Raw genomic sequence first — 13,577 nt, 5'->3', positions numbered from 1 at the left:
TTTCCTGGTATAGAATTCAGACCAATACAAAAATTTCTCTTAAGTGTAAGATTTTGTTAAATTAGGGTAGCAAGGTTGTGCTCAGAAATACCAAAGCCAGCAGCCAACTCCGAAGGTGCGAAGTCAGATTGTCAGTTTTATATTGGTTTGCCTAACCTTAAGCTTCCCCCTGGCCACCCTCACCCCTGCTTAGTTGAATACAGTTGTCGTAGTATAGTAATCTGCTTCTGCTTGTCTGAAGAAGAGAGGGAAGCATGGCTGGGGAGTGGGGTGGTGGTGGAGTAGGGAAGGAGAATCAACCAAGCTTCTCTGCTGGACAAGAAATCCTTCAAGACTTATGACTGAGAGGGCAGGTTAAGGGTATAACTAGTGATTGAGTCTATTTCTATGTTGCAACATACTAGAAAGAGTAGGAAGACAAAAGAAAAAGTTGTCTCTGAAAGATCAGACACAACCTGTTTGTTTTAATTACTTGAAGCTGTTATCAGAAAATTTTTTTGCAGATTTTTTTTTCTTTGTGATGAAGCTGTTGCCATCTGTGATGTTGCCTAGATTTAGAGTGAAGAACAAGGGACACAGAGCAGTATAGCAATTTAGGGCTTATTTGGCAGGCATTGTTAAACAATACTTCTGTGTATCCCTATTATAGGATTTGTTGTAGAATAGATGATGTCTAAAAAAGCATCCTAAAAACCCCTAATCTTCAGTTCCTTTTACTATTTGAGTCGGTTTAGAATAGTTTATTATAACTTGTTTTATAAAACTTGTATCTTGCACACATGGTGAAGTAGTGACTGATTCCTGTGCACATACTCTAGTGCTGTACCTCACATGTATTCTACGTTAATGCCTTGTTAGTTGTATTCTGCCCTATTTAGCTGAACACTTAGTGTTTGGAATAGGCACTTTGTAGCCAGTGCCGAGGTCTAAATGTGCTAATGTCACAAAGGTCAGAATTGTGCATTTCCTCATTCTTTAAAAAAAACCAAAGAAACCAAACCACCCCCCAAAAAAAAAACCTAACCTAACTTCACAATGGTACTACCAGATGGTGAGAAAAAAAAAAAAAAAAAAAAGAGAAAAAAAAATCTTCTCCAGGAAATACTTTCTCTTACTCCCTGTTTGTGCTGTCTGCTTTTCAATGCCACTCTTGTTTAGTTGCGGCATACAATTAATAATTGTGAAGTTACATATGAAGTTATATAATGTAAAGGCGAGGCAAGGCCCTTTGCCACTATTTTAGGAGCATTAACTTGCTTTGTGTAGTCCTACCTCGTTAAGTCTTAATATTTTGTGCCGAAAGTGGTAGAATTTTACTGTGTTGGGATTTTGGAATCAAAGATATGGAAAAACAAAAAATCTGTTTACTCAACCTGTTTCTTTAAAGAGTAGCTAGCTGCCTCCTACTCACAAATTTAAGACTTCAGGTGATTTAACATCAAGAAAATCAAGTTTAGGCCATGGTGTGGCTGCCAATAAGGCCAGATTAATTTTTGTTGCAAACATGTTGAGTGGTGCTGCTTTGACTAGTAGGGGCTTGTACTGCAACAAGGGAACTATAAATTCCCTGCTCCTCCCAGTGCTGGGAGAAGCAGCAGGTCTAGACACTTTCCCAACCTGACCCCATTCCCAGGAGGTGACCACTTTTTCCTAAGGAGATGCAAATGTAAGAGAAGAAATGGAGAGCAGAGAAATCAAGAGCCTGAGGTGGCTTTGTTAAGGTAGCATGTGCGGGGACTGCCACGTCTGTAAACGGAAGGTCTGCCCAATTCTTTGGTGGCTTTGATCAGAGTGACTTTGCAAAGGAGCTGGCCCCTTGGGTTAGATCCCTGTTTCTGTCCTGATACACCTCCTTCCCGTGGCAGGCTGTGCCCGCTCCCTGTTTTCAAGTGGTGTCACCAGTGTAGGTTGCCCCTTATTCCCCTCGTACTCGTGTTGGCAGAGGTGTTTGTGTCCGGGCAGTACTGGGAGCTGCACTTCCAGGTTTGGCTTGCCCCAGCAGCCTGCTTCTGTGTATTTACCTGTGTGCCAGGTGCAAGGCAGTAAAAAAGAGAGAAAAGGAAGGTGGGCTAGGCACAGAAGAAAAAGGTACAAGGGACTAGGCTGAAAAAATAGGGGGGAAATGAAAACCATATAGGTGAGGAATGTGACAAGAGGAACAAAGTTAGCTGGGTGGGACTCGGCAGAGACATTTCAAAGTAAAAGATAAGTCCCCAAGGGAAAAGTAGGAAGGTATTTGAAAGGAAGTGCAACTGGAGGAATCTTTCACCAAACCTGTTACTAGAACAATTTTCAGTTTTGTCAGGAAAGGAAGGGGTCTGGAGTTGGTTGACTGAAGGGGAACAGGAAGCATTTGTGCTTCCCATGGTTTCCTCACTGCTTACGTGCAAGCTGGTCCTCTGGTAATGGTCCTACTACAGGTTCCTGGGTTCCTTTCCGTGGGTTGGGTTTTTTCCCCTAAGATCAGATGGAAAATCTGTCTCCCTTTTTTTTCTAAAGAGGGTTTTAGTTTGCCTCCCCCTCCTCCACACATTCTAGAAATACATGCCAGACAGTTGCAAGTAAACACATGTGAAAGAACAGCTAGAAGTCAAAGCAGGATCAGAGGATGTTGTCAGGTCTGGATTCCACAGGCTCGGAGTCTGTATTCTGGATTTTGAATCAGAGTACAAAAAGCAATAAAGAACAGCCTGGTTCACCAAGTGAATAACTAATTCAGTTATTTAGGAACTCCAAGATTCCTGGGTATTTTTAAGTGTTAACAACTTTTTTTCACAGCAATGTCAGAATTTATGGCTGTGACCTAGTTACAAATTCTGTATTACACCAAAATGCAGTTCCACAAGCTGTAAGATGGCTGGTTCTACTTCATTCAGAAGAAGCTATGCTAGTGGTTTAACTGCAAAGTCTGTGCCGCAGCTATATGATGGCAGACTGAGCCTGGAACATGTTCTCCTCCCTCATGAAGCTAATAGCCTGCCATGTACAAAGCATCAACTAATTCTGTGTTTAATGGCTTTGTTCCCTGTAGATTTTGCTTTGTATTGCACCAAGTGTTAACTTCTCTTTAACGCAGCTCATGCCATGATAAATACATAGCCACAACATAGCACAACATTTATAAAATGCATATTTAAAGGTGCTTGATTTCTATTCATGAGTTCTTTGGGCATCACTAGCCATTTCAAAGAATGTGGCCACCGTGGATTTGCAGACTCCATCATGACCCTTCAGAAGAATCAGCCAGGCCCTCCCAGTCTCTGCCTAACACCTCTGCCAAGGCCAGTTTGGTTGGCGTTTCCAACAACTGTGCTTCAATCCATGAAGTCACTTTATATGAAAAACTTGTAATTTATTAAAAGTAGTTTAGTTCCATTCTGTGTAGGCTAAAATTGTGCAGACAGCTTCAGCTTATGATGTGGGTAACAGCTGCCTGGTTCATATACTTTATAAAATACTGTCTCATTCCCTGGATCCCAAACTAACATAACATCATCTTGTTAGGAGCAGTGGCTCTTTGGAAAATATACTATGTTTGCATAGTGCCTTTCTTTTTAAGAAGTATTGAGCAACACTCTTGCTTAGAAAGTGCTTCTGAAGGCGAGAAGAGAAAGAGCAAAGAGTTCCTGAAACACTTTTAGTTTGCATTTCCAGAGGTTTTCTCCTTTGCTTATTTTTGTTGCTTAGAAACTGACCTAAATAAGAGTCTCCACGTAGACAGTGTTCTCTGGTAAAGGCTCTCTAATGGAGAACGGTTGTTTAATTGATATAAGCAGAAACATAAAGCATGCACAGAGTGAATGCCCTGTAGTCACTTTGTCAAGGCAGCAAGTCAGCTGGACAAGACAGAGACTCTTCTGTTTCAGTTTTAGTGTAAGCAGATAAAGTCGTGCATCTTTCATTTTACCAGCTGTTTCAAATACTGTGGATAAATACTTTTATTTGTACTTTAACCTTAATCTGTCCAGCGATTATAACCCATCTTGGTAACAAGACATCCATAGCACCTATAGGTGTGGTGAACATACAAACCTAGGTAGTGAGATTTATTGACACACAGCCTATGTCCCCTCTCCCACCATGTTCTGTGGAGTATCTACATTTCGGCTGAATGGGCTAGGTGGAATGGAAAATTAGCATCAGTAACTAGCGATAACCAGAGAGATGGGGGACCAGCAAGATACTAGGGTGCCACTTCAAACCCTAAAGGTCCTTAAAGAACACATCACAAGTGGATAGATTTCATATATGTAATTTGTGATTATTCAGCTGCAAGCGATGAAGTCACATAGCATAAATCCAGCCTCTGGCCTGCAGCTCACTGGATATATATATATATATAGCATTGACTGCCCAAAACACTTTTGCTTGAGAGGATACTGATTTCTTTATTTTGTTTTTAGAGGACTAGAGTCAAGTATCACTGTTGACAGTTACTGTACAGAATAGCTAAAACCTTTGTCTTCTTTTTATTACAAATAAATTTTGTTCCTGGCAGTTCAGTATTACACATTCGGTACAGAATGAATACTTCAAACCTACAAGATTTTCTTACTCATAATTGAATTAAAATAGTGCAGCTCTATTTTGTAGATTTTTCATGCCTATTTTGTCTTCTCTTGTATAACTTTATGGATGACACACTTCGTTGGGAAAAAAAAAGATCCCAATCTAGCAATCGCTGTGTTCAGACTCTTAGACCAAAGTCTTCACTGAATGCCTTGTTTGTCTCATGAACAGAAATGACCCGATTTCCAGAAATGCTAATGCTGAATGTCCTCAGTTCTCGGTGACCTCAATGGACTCTGAAGAGCACCTCATAACATCTGAAACTCATGCTCCTTTTTTCCTTTTTTTTTTTTTTTTTTTTAAGCCCAAATACAGATTTGTAAGCCTAATTATTAGAAATCCATATCTGAGAATTTGGCCTGCGAAATAATGCACCCAATTTCTTTATTCATTGATTTCCTCTTCATCATCTTCAAATGCTTCCTCTCCATCATTTGCTGTTGCTTCTTGGTACTGCTGATACTCTGAAACCAGATCATTCATGTTGCTTTCCGCTTCTGTAAATTCCATTTCATCCATTCCTTCTCCTGTGAACCAGTGGAGGAAAGCCTTTCGCCTGAACATGGCTGAAAACTGCTCCGAGATCCTTTTGAAGAGCTCTTGAATAGCAGTACTGTTGCCAATGAATGTGGAAGCCATCTTGAGGCCACGAGGAGGTATGTCACACACTGCCACCTTGACATTGTTTGGGATCCACTCCACAAAGTAACTGCTGTTCTTGTTCTGGATGGCCAACATCTGCTCATCAACCTCCTTCATGGACATGGGACCACGGAAGACAGTAGCCACTGTCAGATATCGCCCGTGTCTTGGGTCACAGGCTGCCATCATATTTTTGGCATCAAACATCTGCTGGGTGAGCTCTGGAACAGTGAGTGCTCGATATTGTTGGCTGCCTCGAGCTGTCAAAGGAGCGAAGCCTGGCATGAAAAAGTGAAGGCGTGGGAAAGGGACCATATTTACTGCCAGCTTCCGGAGGTCAGCATTTAGTTGGCCTGGAAAACGCAGGGATGTAGTTACCCCGCTCATGGTAGCGGAAACCAAGTGGTTTAAATCACCGTACGTTGGAGTGGTGAGCTTCAGGGTACGGAAGCAAATGTCATACAAAGCTTCATTGTCAATGCAGTAGGTTTCATCTGTATTTTCAACCAGTTGGTGGACTGAGAGCGTAGCATTGTAAGGCTCCACCACTGTATCAGAAACCTTTGGGGAGGGCATGACACTAAAGGTATTCATTATCCTGTCTGGATATTCCTCTCGTATCTTGCTGATGAGTAGGGTTCCCATGCCAGACCCTGTCCCTCCTCCCAGGGAATGAGTGAGCTGAAATCCTTGCAAGCAATCACAGTGTTCGCACTCTTTTCTTACTACATCAAGTACAGAGTCAACCAACTCTGCCCCTTCTGTATAATGTCCTTTAGCCCAGTTGTTTCCTGCACCAGTTTGTCCTAAAATAACATACAATAGGGAAAGAAAATACACAAAATTATTGGTAAAGTTTGCTATTTGCATGCTAAATGGATACACATCTGTAACAATATCTGTCGGGTAGATACCTGTGCTCTTCCATTTTGCCTACAAATACCTTTGGAAGTACCAACATGAACTTTATATAGTCTTTTTTTGACTCAAATCCCTGGTATTCTTCGTTTGTGCCTTTGTGTGATTTTTTTTTTTTTCCTTTTTGTATTTAACCTGCCATGAATGCAAAGATGGCCTTGACTCCTTGTTTTGAAAGCTTTCACACTCCCAATCCCACTTATTCCATAAACACAAGATGGCTGTTTGATATTTAAATACTTTCTAAGGACCATGATGTATACAAAAGTAAAACACAGATACACATTTCTAAATGAAAGGTTCTTGGACCGTTCCCATGAGACACAGAGGCATTGTTGTCATTCAAGGATAAGGCTGGGCTTCAGAAGTCCTGTTTAACCTGTCATATCAGTAACTATAGCTTTTTAAATTCATGGTTACCTAGCCTGAATGAAAATACTTATCAACAGAAGCTCCAAGAATGTTATTTCAAGAACTTGGAAGTTATCCGGCACCTTTTAGTTTTTACTGGATTCTGTACAAACTCATTCTTCAGTATCTGCAAAACAACTTGCAAAACTGGATTACTGATGTTTCATGAGCCCCTTATTTTCTCCTCAAGGAAGGCTTCCATTTTCCATTTATGTGCCACTCAGTTTATTAGTATGGACAGTGCGGATCCTTTGCTATGTCACTGTTTTGTTATTACTTGGATAACGAGGAGGATTAAAGAGGGGACCATTTTTCTTAATACTCCTGTTCCTCACGGTGACTACTACACACATACATCGTGCCACTAGACTCACTTACTGGTACTTTTGTGAGTGGTATTCAGAAAAAGCAACAGTTTCAGAATTAGGTATAGAGCTGTCAACTACTGCATCATTCTCCACGACCTTCCCCTTCCTTCCTATTAACATGTCTTATTTCAATTCCCAGCACACTGTGCTAGTGCCAAACATAAGAATCAAGGAAACTGCTTGCTGGAATAATGTTTGATTACGATGCACTTTATTTTTACTGTATAAATGCTTTGTTTCCTCATGATGTATTTGATTAGTTAATGCATTGTTCTATATGTTGCTCTATTTTTCTCTCTTTGAACCTAGGGAGCTCAGCACTTCCTGTCCAGCTGGGCAAAACACTAAGTAATATCCTTCCAGAATTAAACATGTTTGCAACTATCTGCGGTCTGCTTGAGTAGATCCCCTACTACAGATAGTGCAGTACATCAGGATGCACACTAACAAGCAGACATCACTCCAAAATGCAGAAGGATCCTAACAGAGCTGAATTCTGAATTTAGGACTTTATTTTACAGATTTCCCCTTGAGTGAACATCATGATGTCTTTCTTTAGTGGACAATGAGATAAGGAGAGAATAGGAACAAAGGACAAGGTAAAAGGAGAGTGGCAATTACTCTCACAAGTGTGGAAATTACATTTTCATAGGGGGTGTGGGGAACAAGAATCAGTTGAGACTGATTTTACTTGCTTTTGCTCAGTTTGCAAATTGAGTTAGGAAATAAAATGCCTAACACTGAGGCAGACCCTGTCCTCCTTTGGGCCCTCCACTGCACTAGACCCCCTTAGCCTCAATCTCCGTCTCACATACTCCTGGATGCCCACACTACCACCACTTCCTCTCTCTATTGCACTAATACAACCTTTACATTTAAACTGCCTAGCGGAACTGTAGGAGTGGCTGCCTACACCAATACTAACGGCGTCCCTCCAGCTCACAGCTATTGGCTACTCCAGTGGTAACATGGCTCTTCATCCACTGGTCCGCCACCTACCTGCCCAGGGGCTCCGACATTCGAGATTTCCTGCTGTGTGCATATATATGCCCAGTAATCCAATACTTCCAGACCCACTGGCTCCATAGCACTGTAAGACCACCACCGCCACACAGAACACTTAAAATAAGCCCTAGAAGCTCCAGACTTCTTACTCGTGACAATACGGTATAGTCTGGAGGTGCCATGGCTCTGACAAGGCTGCCACGTATCTGGAAATCTTGATCATAATCCTGTGAAACCCTACTGGATGCCCTCCACTTATCAGATACCTACCAGACCTCTGAAGACAAACACATAAAATGATCAAATTCCATGAGGACTAAGTCTCTAGGTTGAAAATGAGCCTGTGTCCACAAAAATCAGGACTTGGCAGATATTTTGCCAATCCTGGAAGCTCTGCATTGTATGCAGCCAGTCTCTAGCATCCTGCCTCTGCGTTTTCTCACTGTGCATTTACAGAGCTCTAAAGGAAGTTTATGCAAAGCAATTCCACTACTTATCTGCACTCTTGGTATCTCTGGATCCTTCTGCCACTATTTTTTTCTCCAACACATTGTAGGGTTATCACACATTTAGGTTGAGCTGCATGTGCACAGAAGCCATTTGTCTAACAGTCAATTTATTTTTTAATCCCTAAAATGCTAACTATTTCCTGCAATTTTCTTTCACTCCTTTCCTCTCTTTGCTGTTTGAAATAAAAGACAAACCTGGGAAGAGAGCTCAGTAGCTTGCACACTAACACTTAGAAGCCTAGTGCGAACAACCTCGGTGATGAACACATGGTATGATTTAGGGAAGAAAGGACAGTTCCTTTGACTGGCTAATGGCCATTTTGTGGTTGCCCCTACCAGTTCAGACAAATTAAATAGATGTGGCATGTATGTAGCAAAGCTAGCAAGGGTGTACACAAGAGAATAATGACAAATGCAAAAATGTACAAATGAAAACTGCCTAACAAGAGGCGGTACATCATGGCTCACAGCCATCCCTGGTGGGCAGCCATATGCTGTTAGAAGGCCAGGAGACCTGCTGCTCTCATACAGTGAGATTATTCCGCCTGCACTTCACCCTTTATATCACTACCTTGTCAACACAATCACTGAAGCAAAAGGATTGTTTTGTGTCCATCTAAGTCTCCTGCAGTCTAAGCTAAAATTCCTGTATCTGGACTGTGTGATCACATATGCAGTATAGCCAAATGAAATCCTGACTGATGGTCTGTGGAATGGAATTACTTGCTATGGAAACATGGGCATATGCAGGTATATACAAGCATAGGCAGAAAACATCTCCATCAGAATGAGCCCTAACAGCCTGGGGTACAGCAAGCAAGGAACTGCCAGCTTCTGCCACAAAACCCTTTGTGGGCACAGGCCAGATTTTTAAAAGAGAAAACAAAATGCTTTGTTGGCTTTTGACACAAGATCATTACTTCAGCACTCAGCCATTCTACATTATTCAGCAGGTTGGGAGGACAGTGCCTGATGCTGGCAGGGGCCTCAGTCAGATACAAGTTGATCACATGCTGTTGGTTCATTGTTATCTTGGCAGGAAGGGAATACACTGAACTGGACTATTGTTGAAGACATTCTAAACTGATTTCGCTCTGGTTTTACTGGTGGTATGACAAACTGCAAAGCTCCTGTTCAGGTATTTCCATAGATCAGGTGAATTCACTTTCAGGGGGCTTGTGTGGTCCAGGCCAGAGAAAGGGAATGAAAGGAGAAACCTGAATATAGAAACATACTTTATAAAGTTGCCTACATCTATGGCTTTTCTCCCCACGCTTACTTTTACATGTCGTAACTTGATGCTCCTTCGAAAGAGATCCTTGACATCACTGCCATGAAGTATAAAGGACAACAGCGATATAGAATTAAGAGTTTTAAGTCAGTTAAAGACTTGAAGTGGCTCTGTATGGCTTCTTTACTCCCCACCTCAACAGCAACAACCCAGACTTCAGTTTGTTTTATACCACCCAAATAATGTTTATCTTTTCTCTGTCTGTCCCTGGCATTGCTCCTTCCTTATGTTAACACAACATACCAAACTAAGTTGCAACCTAAACTTGCCTTGGCAGGAGGAAATGTGTTTTGTGGCTAGTGCAGACTTGGAACCACAAGGACACAAGAGTTCTCATGGTAGCTTTCATTCAGACTTCCTGTTTCAGCACACGGATCACTTCAATTTCACATGCTATTTCACTTTTATTGCAAAGGGACTAATAATGCTTCTGTACTTCATAAGGATGCTATGAAATTTAATCCTAGAATGTGCATTTTTAAGCTTTATGGGGAAAGTACTACAAAAGTCCAAAGTATAACAGGAAACACCAAAACAACTCTCTGCAAGAACACTGCAAAAACAGAAGTTCCCCACGTACTCTCAGACTGTTCCTTGTTATGCTGGAAAATAACCCAGTAACTGGCTGCATATGACAGTGTTTTCCATATTACAGTTGGTCTTCCTCCACTGTTTACTATACTGTAAGGATCTGCTGGAAAAGTTGAATTACACAGCCTATAAACAATTCAGTACTCAAGCATTTAATATGAATTCAAGTAAAGAGTAGTCTGGTTGGCTTGTAGTTGAGATTTCCACCACCACCCCCTCTATTTTCTGCAGAATTTCCATGCATTTTGTTGTAAAGAAGTGGTCTTAAGATTTCTCTGAAGTTTGTATATATGGAAAGCAAATGTTCTTTATCCGAATACCATAGGAAACTTTCAGTAGTTTGCTAATTGAAGGAATGATTAACAGAACAATGACTTTGTTAGTTAACAGGATCTTTTAGCTGACTTACAGATAATTGCAATCACACTGTTAAGCTAGTAGGATTCCTCAGTACCAACAATCACTTTGGAATAGAGAGATTAAATGCTTTTTGACCATTCACTTGGTAATCAAACACCTGTTGTATTGCTTTGTTTTTGAAAAAGTTATGTGCACATACCAAAGATGAAATTATCAGGCCGAAAGAGCTGACCAAAAGGACCAGATCGCACGCTATCCATGGTTCCTGGTTCCAAGTCCACCAAGACTGCTCTTGGTACAAATTTCTGGGCTATAACAAAAAGTAAGCGCACCCTTAACATTCTGAAATAAGCTAACATGGGTATAGTTCTCAATACAGAAACATATGACGTCTCATTATTAGTCTACATATAACAAATATTTCCTATACAGGAAGTCATGGTGGCGAAAACCAATAGCAATCAGTTCCACTTGAAAAACAGACCTGACATCTTTGGGGGCCTACAGATGTTACATTTTGTAAGCTCTTTTTTAGCAATAAAAAGCATGTTCTTTACAAGAAAGAAATAATCTTTTCTGTGAATAATGGGGTGAGTGAAGGGTTTACGTTCAAATTACCCTAGTATGTCTCACAAGCTTTTGTGCTTGAAGCATTCACCTCCACTGAGAAGAACTACATGGTATGTAGCAAACAGTAGCAGTTCAACCACGAAGCACAAAAAGAATCTGCATCCATTTGAAATTGGTCAAGAAAACTCAGGTAAGTAATATGAATTAACCTGAGCTGGACAAAAGATGAAACATTCACACTTGCAAGTTCGTACTAGTACACCAAAGGACTCATGATCCTTATTTCACGCTGTTAACACCCTTCAACACCAGACTGACTCAGGGGATTTGAGCACCTTTGGCATCTTATTAATGAATCACCTTTGAGTTCTCCATTACCTGTGGCCCAACCCTCTCAGTTATGAAATGAGAGTACTAAAGATGCAGGCTCATATAACCAACAGTTTAATTTGGGGTAATTGATAAGACACATCTGAAGTAATCATAGGTTAAAAGAACAAACGCCTAGCGTAGCGTTAAAATAGTAAACAAACCTCCTCTTCCAGGCTCCAAGGACAGCCCCTTGTGCCACTTTTCTCTGCCTGGGGAGGTGACACCCAGTTGCCAGTTTATAAGAAAGTAGGTAACGTTGTCTGTGTATAATGGGGTGTGCCGGGATCGGCTGGGGGACTGAGGGCAGGCACTGGAGGAGTGTGACCAGCTGTGCAGTACAGCTTCAGACACCCGTTCTCTCCCAGATTTCCACGCCCCTTCCCACGGAGTCCCCCGTCCCGCACCCCTCCCCTCCCCATCCCACACTTACACGATGATTCATTATAGTAGACATTGATCCTTTCCAGCTGCAGCGCTGAGTCACCAACATAGCCTCCGGCCGGGTCAATGCCGTGCTCGTCGCTTATCACTTCCCAAAACTAAGGGAGGAAAACGAGAAGCGGGTCGGGAACTCCCCTGCGGAGCGCGGGGGGCCCTGCTCAGCGCCCGGGCCGGGGGCGGCGGCGGCCCCGCGGCAGCTGCCGGATTCCTGGCGTGCCCGGGACCGCCCTGCCCTGCCCTGCCCCGCCCGGGGCGGGACGCGGTGCCGGCACGAGCCAGGCAGGCACCGGGGGGGTTTAGCCCAGCGGCCGGGCGGCGGCCGCGCCGCTCCGAGCCCGCCCGGGCCGCGGCGTTCCAGCCTCCCGAGGGGCCGCTCGGGCTCCTGCCGCCCTCGAGCCGCGGCCCGGCCCGCTTAAACACAAAAGTATTTTTTTAAATAGTTTAAAAAAAAAAAGTTCCGTTGGGTTTCGGAACTTTCCCAAGCCTTCTGTGGCCGGGGGAGCGGCGAGATGCGCCGTGGCCCGCGCCCCCGGGCAGCGGCTGGCTGCGGGCGCGGGAGGGCGGCGGCCGGCGCGGCGCAGCCCAGCCCAGCCCCGCGGGGCCGAGCGGCCCAGAGCTGCGGCCGGACGCGTCCCCCGGGCGCCGAGAGGCTCCGCAAAGCGGCGGCGGCTCCCCTCAGGCTCACCTTGGTCCCGATCTGGTTTCCGCACTGGCCCGCCTGGATGTGCACGATCTCCCTCATGGCGAAGCCGCCCGCCGCCCAGCCCGGCTGTGGGCGGCCCCCGCCGACCGGGTGGCGCTTTATGGGCTGCGAGGCGGCGCGCGCCCACCCCCCCGCCGCTGCCGCTCGCCCAACGGCCGGCGCCCCGCGCGCGCCCCGCCAACGGCCGCCCCCGCTGGGGACCGCCCTCGCGCCGCGGGCGGCTGGGCCCCGCCGACGGGCCGGGAAGGGGCACGGCCGCCGCCCGCGCTTTCCTCACGGGCGAGGAGGGTCTCGGGGGGCTCTCCTGCCCCGGGGGTGGCTCCCGCCCGTGCTGCGCCCCTCACCGCGCCCGGCAAACGCGGCTGTGTCACCTTCACCCCCCGGGGGGCCCTGCCCGCGCTGTGGGCGGGCGGGCACCGCCGCGCTCTCCTGCCGCACCCGGGCCTGCTGCCCCACGGCCGGGCAGACGGCCCCCTTCGCTGGAGGGGCAGCGTCCAGAGAAACGGGGGGACCTTCACAATGCCCTGCCACCGGCCACCCTGGCGTGGCTGCCTGCTGGTGTGGCGCTGCCCGCAGGGTGACAAGCTGCTGCCTGAAAACTGCAACTGGGAAAGGCGAGCGGTCTCTGGGGCAGCTTTCCTGAAAGCTTGTGTCACCACCACACGGAGCATGGTCTGGAATACGCATCGTTTGAATAGCTTGACTTTTCATGAAAAAGCAGATTTTCTTTCCCCTCCAGAGAAGAAACAAGTTCCCACTGAATCTCCTTTATGATCCCTTTAGGTACCTGTTGCACAGTTTCCCAGCTAGAGGAAAGCTCCCTAGCT

At 44.8% G+C, this 13,577-nt stretch overlaps 1 protein-coding gene across 1 annotated transcript; it reads right to left on the bottom strand.

Annotated features, from left to right (window-relative positions):
* Nucleotides 1-4,236: 4,236 nt before the first annotated feature.
* On the bottom strand, nt 4,237-12,891 carry TUBB6 (tubulin beta 6 class V). The gene is made up of 4 exons (XM_055705466.1): nt 12,733-12,891; nt 12,037-12,145; nt 10,864-10,974; nt 4,237-6,017 (listed from the first exon to the last, which is right to left on the bottom strand). Exons 1-4 carry the CDS (start codon nt 12,787-12,789, stop codon nt 4,954-4,956), a joined length of 1,341 nt encoding a protein of 446 aa, XP_055561441.1. The 5' UTR covers nt 12,790-12,891; the 3' UTR covers nt 4,237-4,953.
* Nucleotides 12,892-13,577: the final 686 nt, after the last annotated feature.

The sequence above is a fragment of the Falco cherrug genome, chromosome 3 (assembly GCF_023634085.1).
Source record: "Falco cherrug isolate bFalChe1 chromosome 3, bFalChe1.pri, whole genome shotgun sequence".
NCBI classification, from domain to species: domain Eukaryota; kingdom Metazoa; phylum Chordata; class Aves; order Falconiformes; family Falconidae; genus Falco; species Falco cherrug.
This window is presented reverse-complemented; position numbering and strand designations above follow the sequence as displayed.

Bases quoted from the DNA above. Each gene is read 5' to 3' on its own strand.
- TUBB6 (XM_055705466.1), bottom strand. From the start codon at position 12,789: ATGAGGGAGATCGTGCACATCCAGGCGGGCCAGTGCGGAAACCAGATC. The intron at 12,146-12,732 runs GTGAGCCTGAGG...TTCCTCCCTTAG, and splicing joins GAAACCAGATCGGGACCAAG to TTTTGGGAAGTGATAAGCGA. The intron at 10,975-12,036 runs GTAAGTGTGGGA...TTTTTGTTATAG, and splicing joins CTACTATAATGAATCATCGT to CCCAGAAATTTGTACCAAGA.